Source organism: Magallana gigas, chromosome 2 (assembly GCF_963853765.1).
Source record: "Magallana gigas chromosome 2, xbMagGiga1.1, whole genome shotgun sequence".
NCBI lineage: Eukaryota > Metazoa > Mollusca > Bivalvia > Ostreida > Ostreidae > Magallana > Magallana gigas.
Window position 1 is genome coordinate 9,648,511 of NC_088854.1, and position 11,033 is coordinate 9,659,543.

The following is an 11,033-nucleotide window of genomic DNA, read 5'->3' on the forward strand; positions in this document are numbered from 1 at the left end:
GAACACATAAGTTCAGAAAATTTGTCTGACATGGTTTTATAACAGTATTTTTATTTTTTAAAGATTAAATTTTTATTTTGAATCAATGAAAATCGAAAGAGATAGAATTTTTATGTATGTATTTGTTTTTAATCGTAATTTTCTATTTTAAATATTTTAATAAATATAGTTGTATCACGAAGGTAGTTTATAGAATTTTATACTATATGTACAGTATACAAGGAACAATAACTCTGTATATTATAACTAGCTCTGTCTGTTCTATGAATATTCTATGAATACCATGTTTTTAATTTGTAATAAGCAATTTTCTTGAGGTTTGGCTAAAAATTTTTATAGATTGACCAGACTATACTGTTAAAACTTTATGAAAAAATAAAATGAAAAGAAACATGTAAAGCTAACTTTTTTCTTTTTTCGAGGCTTTAAAGGTACAAAATGGGATTTATATATTTTTATGGGAATCTGCGTTTTTCATTTGAAAGAAATGTTTGAATAAATGTAACGTGACAAAATTTATTGCACTCTTTTTAAAATCTATACTACTATATTAAAATAATAGACTCGAAATTTTGGGCTTTAATACCGAGAAATCGGAAGAGTACTGTCTTTTGTTTTATATATTTTAAATATCATTGGTACTTGAAGATTACCAATTTGTTTTTTTTTTCTCGATCAAGCTTTGCTATATAATAATCAACGAAAATTCCTTTAAACATCTGGAAATCATCTGGATTTGGATTTTACAATCTTGCGCATGCGCATTTCATTCACGCTAAATCACAGGAGGCTCTTTAGTTTATGTTTCCACAATATCACATTTGCATCGATCGACTCAGAAACGAGATTACAAATACGTGTAAATTTTCATTGAAAATTTGTCATATATTCTGTTCATCAAAGGAAATACGGGAGATAACTTTAACTCAGTTCATTTTATAAAAAACCCCGTCAACATGGTGTGTAAATTCGACGCGAGTAAAAAACGTTGGTGAAAAAAATACGTGTTATTACTGAAGTATTTCTATTAAGAATGTATACAACTTTGCTTAGAAAAATCTTTAGGGCATTTCTTTGCATATTTCGATTAATTTCTAATCAATGGAGACATGGTGATACACAAAAAAATACATGTGTATAAACTATTTTAATGGCTGAAGAACATTAATTTAAAACTTGACGAATTTAGAGAATTACATGTAAGTTTTAAATAAACTTACTTCCTTCTATATTTTGTTTCAAAACAATTAAAACCCTGTTTCTGAGGAGTCGATATCTTTTAATATTATTTACTAAGCATGAAAATTTTTTTAAAAAAATCGTTCATTCTTATTGCAACTTAAATATAGAAAACTGAGTGGGATTTGAGACGTCTAGTTTAAAAATAAATTCACACAACATATATCGTTATGCAAACACTGAAATAGATCTAAATGTTGAAACCACAATGTTGAATGTCAGCATAATTCTTGGAAATTTTACGTGGGCAACCTTTTACGACAATTCGATTGGTTAAAAATAGAATAATAATAAAAAATACACGGAATGGAATAGATAAATTAGCTTATGCATGTGGATAATCACATAGAATATTTTTATAAATCAGAGTAAGTGTATTTTAAAAACTAAATTTTCAAGAATTTTATTCTTGAATCTTAATCAGATAGAGTTGTATCGGTAACACAGTAAGAACAAATGATAAAACAAATAGTGATTCACCACAGGAGATACACGTATGTAAAAATGATACCAATGATACTGGAAAACTGTTTTCTTAAGCATTTAAACAAAACTTTGTTTGTGAAAAACCAAACTGTGTAATGACTAATTGGAATGATATGTTGTTCACATACATGTAGTGGACCACAGCATACTATGGCAATAATATACTAGGAAAACCTGTTAGCAGGTATTATGTTAAGGTGGGATAACACACCTGGAAAAAGTTACTCAAATTAACAGTAAATTATATGATTATGAAAGGTATAATGATAAATAAACTGTACAAACTGTGTGAAATAAGCGAAAAATTTGCAGTTTGGGGGTGAACAATTTATATCTAAAATATTCAATTTAGAAAGTAACAACAAAAGCCTCTGCGGGATTTGAACTCGGAATGTAAGGATCCGCTCGGCTATGGAATCAATTACATAGTATTGGCGATGAAATCATTTTATTAAAAAGAGACGTCGTTCGATTAGAACACATCATCATTTTGTGATGTTGTGTTATTCTACCTAAAAGGGCGATGCGCGACCATCTTGTACATTTGAGGTTAAAAATGTAAAAATTACTTGAACTGGTGTGTTTCTGCCCAATACTGACTTAAACTGTTGTCAAAAGTTGTTTTTACATGCAAATTACGCATACAAGAGCAAAATAATGCCTTTTTATGCAACCATTTTATTAACAACATGCAGAACCTCAAATTAATTATTTTTTCATATTTTGACAACAATTTTGGCCAGTTTTGGACAGACACAAGCCAGTTGGAGAAAAGTTTACATTTTTTTTTCTCAAATGTCCAAGAAGGCCGCACATCACTTTTAACATTTTTTGGGGCATTGATCTTATTATTTTATGATTAATCATAAGCATATTTCATTTTTGCCACTGTTTATAAAGACATTTCAGGTAAATCATTACGTAATGTCATCTATATTTTCCCTTTTAAAAACCCATCGAAAATGATTCAAAACATCGATCCAGTCAACCCTCACAGGGATACCTTTTCATTTATGTTAAATGTTGGAGGTATATAAACAATAAGATATATGGACTCGTCTATACTCGAGTTGAACAAGTTGAGGACATCGAAATAATAACGAAATATCCCCATGTAATTGAGTTTGTAATGAAATTTTCAACTCACTTTAATATAAAAACAAATACAACTTGATAATCTGTTATTAATTTTGTAACAAGGCAATAGAACTGTTTTGATAAATATAAAATAATATTAACGTAGCTTATTTTTTATTCAGAATTCAAACATAACTTTTGGATTGAAACAAATGTGCATAATTGATTGGCCATGTGCTATTCATACAACAACTAAAGTATTTGCTTTGATTTTTTATTCCAATACTTGTTTCATTTCCATTGATTTCATCTACTGACTGAATTAAATCCAACCAATCTCTGATTAAGGACGAGTCTGCAAGCACTTGTTGAAACAATTTTTTCCGTAATCTATTGTTTTGTTGTCTTGGCTAGCAGTTCTTTAATCATTTTCAAGATATTCTTCTGGTAATTTGACGGCAAAGAGTTGTCTTTTCCTGAAATAACAATCATAAACTATATCTATGATGATTATAATTCAAAAGTAAAGTATCAAAGTCATTTCAAAACAAAAGGGCAGGTAGCTCTTTACGCCTCAGAACATGTGGATGGAATAAAACGTGTGTAGGTTTAATCTTTTAAAAATAAATATAAGTAAACTAATCTTCAAATTAGAGATATAACTTATGGTAAGAGAGAAACTTATCTTTATTTATGATAAATCGTTGTTTAGCTAGGGAATTTCACCATATTTACTAGTAATCACCTTCAGTTATCTTTGAGCAATCGTGGGCTGAACATTCCATTTTGCCATCTCTACAAACACTGAAATAAAAGACGAATATACCTAAATCTTGAATTCAACAAAACTCTTCAAGAATTTGTAAAGTAAAAAATTATGTATCGCAAAAAGAATCTTTATCTTAATTTTAAATAGAGAGAGAGAGAGAGAGAGAGAGAGAGAGCATTTATGTTAAAAATATATAATAATATACACAAACAAGGGTCCCATGGGTTACATTGGTCACCAGAAGAATAGTTCTTGTATCTTCTATTTTGATATGATTTATATAAAACTCTTTAAGTGTATTGCAGAACTCTCAAATTTGGCAATGCATTAAATATTACATATGATGAACCCTTCATTTTAGGACATTATATCCTAAAATCTAAGATACATAAACAGTTTAATGTTATTATTCTAGGCATCAACGTATTAGCCATAACAAAATTCTAAAATAAAGTATACATAGTTATTAAAGTGAAAGATGGTCACGGGACCTTTATATGAGGATATGAAGATATGAGGCTGCTATCATAATAAAAAAAACAAGCGTAGCATTGTATTTATTAAAAAGAATATTTAAAGACACGTTTTCCCTATATCTTTCTATGAACTTTAAAATACAAAAGTTATAAGAATTAAAATCAAGAATTGTGGATAAGTTTTAAACGTATGAATTAATAATCACAGGCATCAAACAACTCTTATACAACCATATTTCAACAGGAAATTTGAACAAAATAGTGAAATCTAGGAGAATGGGAAAATGACAGATCCCGATTGTAATTATTAATTAAACAAATCCCGAAAAAAATATAAAAAGGTTGGGATGTATTACAATTTTGCACACATTGTTTAGCTATAAAATGATTTTGATCATTTACTGATCTTTTACATGTATAATGCATTTCAATTACTCCGAATAAACTAAAGTAGTTTTGGTAATATTTCATTTCAAAAAATTCTGATTGAGATCATTTTTTTATTCAATCAGGATTGGTTCAAATTTGATAATCTGTAATTGTTCTAAAGTTCTGTTTTCGGTGTAATTTTTTTGTAAGACATCATTGTTTTATCGATGCTTTTTGTGACTTTTTGTTTTTCTATGCATGATTTTATGCGGAGATATGATATAAGAGAATAACAAGTAAATTTCTTCTATTTAAAAAAAAAATAAAAAAATAAATGAACCGATTCTTATCGGCATGTAGGTATTTGTAATTATATTACTCAACAAACGACACGACACCAAGTTTTAAGCTCTAAAATACCCTATTTGCAGTCAAAACATTTTTTCACAATTCACTGAAATAATACTTTGAAAAAATATAAAATAATTGCGAGTTGATTTTGCTCTCTGTTTTGTGACATGATAATTAAAAAAAACCCAGATTTTTTATCGATCCATGAAACGAAATATTGGTGCGTCGAGGAGCCTTGACCACTTGCTAATAGAATGTGCATTCTCTGCTGTTTTATAAACGAAACAAGGAAAGTCAACTGTAAAGAAATCTCTTTTCTTTTCATAAATTTAATATCCTTTGTTCATTTGTCTTTCTTACCATATGTGTTTTTTAATAAAAATCTCGTAAGAACTAAGATTGAATTTCACGCCTTGAATTTGCTCGAATTTAGTAAACATAGATCCCAATTAAGTGCAACTTATTGATCGAAATTCAAAATAACTAATCGACAAACTTATTGCACTTTAACTTACATATAAAATTATCATTAATCTCTCCTTTTTTATTTGGAAACCTCTTTGAATAAAATTGATTTTAACAATTTAGAATCTACACTGCCTTGGGATGCTTGGATAGTAATATCACAAATTGTAGTTCTTGAGAACACGATTTTAATAATTTTCCCTATATATTTCTAAGTTAAACATTGAACTCCATTTGAGACCCTCGAGTTAGTCCAGAAGTCATGACTGAATAATTTAGAATCTACACTATCGAAAGATGCTTCCAAAGTAATATCACATATTACTTAAGGTACTTCACTACACCGAGACTTATACTTTTTAAGACACTACGTTACAAGATGGCGATTTAAATGTTTTGTTAAACTGTTTGTATCAATCGATTCAGATGTATATTGTCATAGCTCAGTGGTTAAAGTTTCAGACTTGTGAACTGCAGGTCTTTTGTTTATGTTTACTGAATGAAATTTTTGAAAACATCATTTTTTATCTAAAATTGTACATTTTTTCGCCTATTTGACATATATACTTTTTATCCATCATGCTTTCTGTCATAATCAAGTAAATTTCTGCTGATCTGAGAAACTATTTCACGGTGTAGTGAGGCACCTTAAACATTCGGTTCAGGTGAGCAAAAACTGTTATCATGATGTTTTTGTGTATAGTTTTTTATACCCACTAGTCATAGCACTTACCAAGTGTTACATTCCCTTAGCATGGACTCGCCATCAGAATAATGGATACCAGATAAAAGGCAACCTTTGTAGAATAAAATGACGTATGTAATTGTTCCCTGATATACCATTAAACTCTTTATTGTGTATATGCATACTAAATTTATATCTGAGTTATTTGCAAGTAGATATTGTTAAAAAAAGGACATTTTTACAGTGTAAAGAAAATCCTCAAATACAATATAACATTACAATAAAACATATAAGATATCATGAAAAAATTAGCTGTCAAGTTTGAGAAAGAGGCAACTTAAGAGTAATGAAAACACGATTAAGTATAAGATAATCAGAATACAGGGATAAGGAATAAAACAATATCAGAAACTCATAGCTGGCATAAAAACACAAATATATTATGATATTTATAGAATTTCTTTTAAAACATAGAAAAATAACAATAAATTCTAGTATTTGAAAAAAACAATAGATCGATGGCAAGTTTTTCTGTACAATTATTATGTGTTTTTCACCAATCAGTAAGATCAGAGTATGATCTGCATGAGTCTTGACAACACTTGTTTACCTTTACACACTTTCAGAATGCTTAACTTGTTTAGTACACAAACTTAATCATCTTAAAAATAAACGTTACTAAACAGGAATTTCACATTATCAAAAGGCAATGTCATACCTTTTGAAAACGGCACAAGTTCTGGCTTTAAGAGATCAGTAAATTCAGTTTGGTCTAGTTTATAGTCCTTGTTTTTATCCACCTGATCTATCATGGCATCGATACAAGCTATCCTACAAAAACAAACAAAAAAATAATTTAAAAAAACCCAAAAAAACAAACAAACAAACAAACAAACAAAGATGTGGATATGGAAAATATTGAAAACGTTCATACTTTTGCCTAAAACTCTTTGATATGTCAGTTGACTTTTCATCATGCTTTTGCCTAAGAAAGTGGTATATTTCATCGGAAGTAACAAATATATCCATATTGCTATCAACCGATTTAAAGTACGTTTTTGCTCGTTTGGAAACCACGTCATCTGGAAATGAAAATTCAAAAACAATTTGGCATAATCAATATTAATGTTTGAGGAATTTTTGAATCCTACTATTTTTTATTAAAGGTATGCCTTCATGCATAGTTTTACAATCCTATTTATGTATTCCCTATCATTTATTAATCAGTTAAATCTATGATCTTGTCGATTGAAAAGATATGCAAATCGCATTTTGATTGCTAAGATTTCCCCACAATAGTTTCCTACGATGAACATTATCTCCTGATATAACCAAGAATATAGTAAAAATAAAGTAGATTAAAATGAACAAACTTTAATTAACATTATATCAGATAATTTGTTAACAATTACAAATTGTAAAGGATAAATAACTCTGATTCTTAATCACGCACCCAACCTTAAGTCCTATGAATCATCATCGATAACACACAAACTTAAATGTGCAGTAAATAAAATGCGTGTAAATATTGACATATGTGCTGTGCTGTGGTAGTCCTTCAGAAAAATGTATCTTAAACATCATCCTATTACGCACTATAAAAAAAGCTTTATTTAGTGTGTTGTTGACATTGACATAAGGTTCCAGAGAAGAAAATAAAAATATAAATAAGCAACAACGTATGAGATAATAGCGTCTACAAACGCTGTGCAAAATCGTTGAGCCTAAAGTTACAACTTAAAAAGCAATTTGAGGTCTTTCTAGCTTAGATGAAGAGTAGTCCTTAATTTTCATTTATTGTTGATTCATTGATATTGTACCTCTTCCATTTTTAAGCATGAGTTCCATTAGGAAAATTTTTCTGATGTACACTCTGGCGTCTTCTTTACACTTCAGGGGTTTCCAAGTGCTATTCTTCAGCCTTTTGATTTCCATTTCCTTGTTACTAACTAGAATCATATTAATTCATACACAAACGTATTACACTTCATAATCATAAAAAGATTTGGATTCCAAAAGTTAATGATCCATTAACTGTCTTTGTTTGGAGACTCATTCATTGAGAGAGGAGCAAAGAGTGCAAGATCTCATCTAAATTTAAAATTAGACATATTTGTATTAATTAGCATGGGAAATATGCGTTGAAAATTTAAGCCAGTTTGTTTTTTAACCTTAATCAAGAAACCAGTTTACATATGATGTAAACAATGAATTATTGTACATTTTAAGCTGTAATACAAATGTAGAGGAATCAAATACTTACAAATCTACCAAAAATTCGACTCTTGCCTCTAGAGTCAAGAATATGTACTAATTTTGTATTGTCAAAAGCGGCTACATTTTATTATAAGGTTTAATATCATGTAAAACTCATTCATTGTATTTCAATTTAAAAAAAATACACATTTCCCTTTTAAAACCTGTACAAGTAATTAAAGAATGTTTTTGATTTTTTGTAGAATTTATAGAAAAAGTCCTTATTCCTGAAGGCATTTATCATGAAACTGGTGACATTGTTTTTTAAAACATGATTGTTACCGACCTATACAAGGCCCCTTTTCGGAGACTTTGATATGCCGCTGTTCAATACAAGCAGTTCGGTGGAGCTGGCAGGGGTTGTGATAAGTGTGTCCGTCACTTCCACAGACCAGGTGCATGTGGTCAGGGCAACTACTAACACACTGACAGGTAGCCACCTTGTTTATTACAACACACTGGCGTCCGGCTTTGCAAAGCTTCAGAAAGCAAAGATCCTCTGAAATAGATTTCATTTTTTGCGATGAGACATTCATACAGAACGCTGTAAAACGCCAATCATAGTGATTATGTAACGACAGGGAAAATATGCTATATCAACATACCGTCCGTCATGGTCGTAGTTTTCTGAAAGAAAAAAAAGAGTTATAGACATATCAATTACAATTTTTTTTAAAAATACTAAAAACATAGTTTGTTAACAAAAATCGCTCTGAAACCACTGCAAGTGCTCATTTGATATTCTAAATTCTTAGATGTAATTTTCATTATAATATTATTGAAATGATTTCAATGAGTAAAAATGAGATTTAAGGATAAAACAAACCTCGCTTAAGCAGCATGTTGTTTGAAATAGTAAAACTATTGCCAGTAGCAGTCTCTGTAAAATAAAAGAAGAATGGGGAGAAATTGAAACTCTATAGTGAATCATCTTCAGCGTAAAAATAAGGAATATGGGTTATCGTATATAAATAAAAATGAAGAGTTATTTCATGCCAAAAACGTTAAACGTGATTATAATTAAAATAACAAAAAACAAAAAACAGACGAGCTGAGAGATAATAAAAAAGGTAAAAAAAATTAAATCACAATGCAATCACTACATGATGTGCTTTGTTTGATTTATTGGGGCAGTTCTTGTAATATATTAAATCATAAACTATTTGGTGACATATTAGCTACTTTTCAGGTAAAAAAGGAACTTTTTATGAAATAAAAGAGAGGAATATATTTCTTAATTTTTTTACCGATACAATTCCATTGATATTAGTCAGTGAATAAAAATAAAACTAATATTAAACTTATCAAAGTAAAATTTAAGCAAGTTAACTTTATAGTTTCCTAAAAATATATCTTTTACAGCAAAATTGGGGAAAATCAAACTATACCATTACAAATTTTCTTTTGTTTCGCAATAACCCTCTTCTGTCTAGATCGAGCTCTGTTTCTTCTCAGCTTATAGAGGGGTGAAGGAGAAACAAACAAAGCATTTCCTGTCTTTCTATCACATGCATGTCGCGCCATTTCGGACGGGGATTCTGATCTTTACAATCATGGCTACTTATAGATATACAATATCATGCCCGTATTAAAAAATATACTTGAAAATATCCTTACCTTAAAATTGTGTATTGACATTATTCTCTTGATGGGCTTGTCGACTTATGTAACCGTATTTCCTGTCTTGACAAGTAAAGACATCAAATTGTCAACGTATGTCATGCATCGAAAAGCCCACCTGTTTTAAGGTAGTCAATGATTAGAAAGGGAAATAATCATATAATAGTATTCACAGGGCATGAATCATAACAAAGTAGTAAACCAAGCCGTACTACCACGATGTCATTGTTTCATTTTTGTCGATTCCTAGGGTAATTAGGCATTGACAGAATAACGTTTGAAAAAATGCGTAGAAAAAAATCTAACTATTACAAAATTGTAGAACCCCCCCCCCCCATGGCAATGCTATTTCAGTTATTTACAAAAAAGCACGAGAAAATGATGGATTATAGCTCTGATATTGCTTTAAAGACAGTTTCCATCTATTATCTGATTGAATCTCGACACAAAAATAAAATACGTGCTCTATTAAATTTGTTTCGAACGATATTTTCTTGCCAATTTTGCAAAATTTATGGTTAACCCCCCCCCCCCCCCCCCCCCCGATATAATTAGATTGACATAAAAGTGAAATTAACCTTATCTTTATTAATTTGTGAACATGTTTAACACAGAGCGTCTGTTCAAATAAACAAATCCACTTAAGGTAGTCAATGCAGGTAATTTAATAAAATTCCTTGCTATATTATAAATTATGATATTTTACACAATCTTTTCAAACAGTTTGTAGTATCATATTTTGTATTCAATTATTTGTCTTATAGAGGAGAATAAAAAATAATTTCTATATTAGGAAGATATTTTAAAAAATAAAAACTTTATTTAATCTATTTAAATGAAACAGTTTTGAAATAGCTTTGTCATGAAATGGTATCGAAATATCCCTCTATGGTTAACCTCACTTAAAAATAGAACTCTATGAAGAAAACATGTTGAGAAAACTGAATTTTAATACATGTACTACATGTACTTAAACAAACAAAAGAGATACTATCAAGCGTTATAGCAAATTATGAGCAATTTTATTTAAGACCCGAACATGTCTTTAAATACGTGCATTTTCAACAAAATGTAATTAACGATCTATTATATCCTCAAAGTCGCAGAAGACACGGTCCAGTGATGATAGGTCGGTGTTCTTGTCGTGTATGCACTGACCACGATCAGTGAGAAGTCGAGATTCTCAAAGGGAAAATAAAACAACTAAACATTTAATTAAACCAATTGATATATTTGTTTT

General features: G+C 29.5%; 1 protein-coding gene across 3 annotated transcripts; it reads right to left on the reverse strand.

The window, feature by feature from the left end:
- Positions 1-2,891: 2,891 nt before the first annotated feature.
- On the reverse strand, positions 2,892-9,944 carry LOC105334199 (follistatin-related protein 1). Of its 3 annotated transcripts, none has more exons than XM_011437563.4 (10): positions 9,791-9,942; positions 9,000-9,053; positions 8,779-8,800; positions 8,460-8,672; positions 7,738-7,866; positions 6,852-6,999; positions 6,636-6,748; positions 5,966-6,029; positions 3,548-3,606; positions 2,892-3,278 (listed from the first exon to the last, which is right to left on the reverse strand). In XM_011437563.4, the coding sequence occupies exons 1-10, from the start codon at positions 9,809-9,811 to the stop codon at positions 3,193-3,195; spliced, it is 909 nt and encodes a 302-aa protein (XP_011435865.1). In that variant the 5' UTR covers positions 9,812-9,942; the 3' UTR covers positions 2,892-3,192. The 3 variants fall into 3 exon arrangements, 2 of the variants coding, with proteins under 2 accessions (XP_011435865.1, XP_019925286.1); XM_020069727.3 differs by lacking the exon at positions 9,791-9,942 and adding an exon at positions 9,562-9,731; XR_010710730.1 differs by lacking the exon at positions 2,892-3,278 and having other exon boundaries at positions 3,547-5,556; positions 5,880-6,029; positions 9,791-9,944.
- Between the last annotated feature and the right edge of the window lie 1,089 nt (positions 9,945-11,033).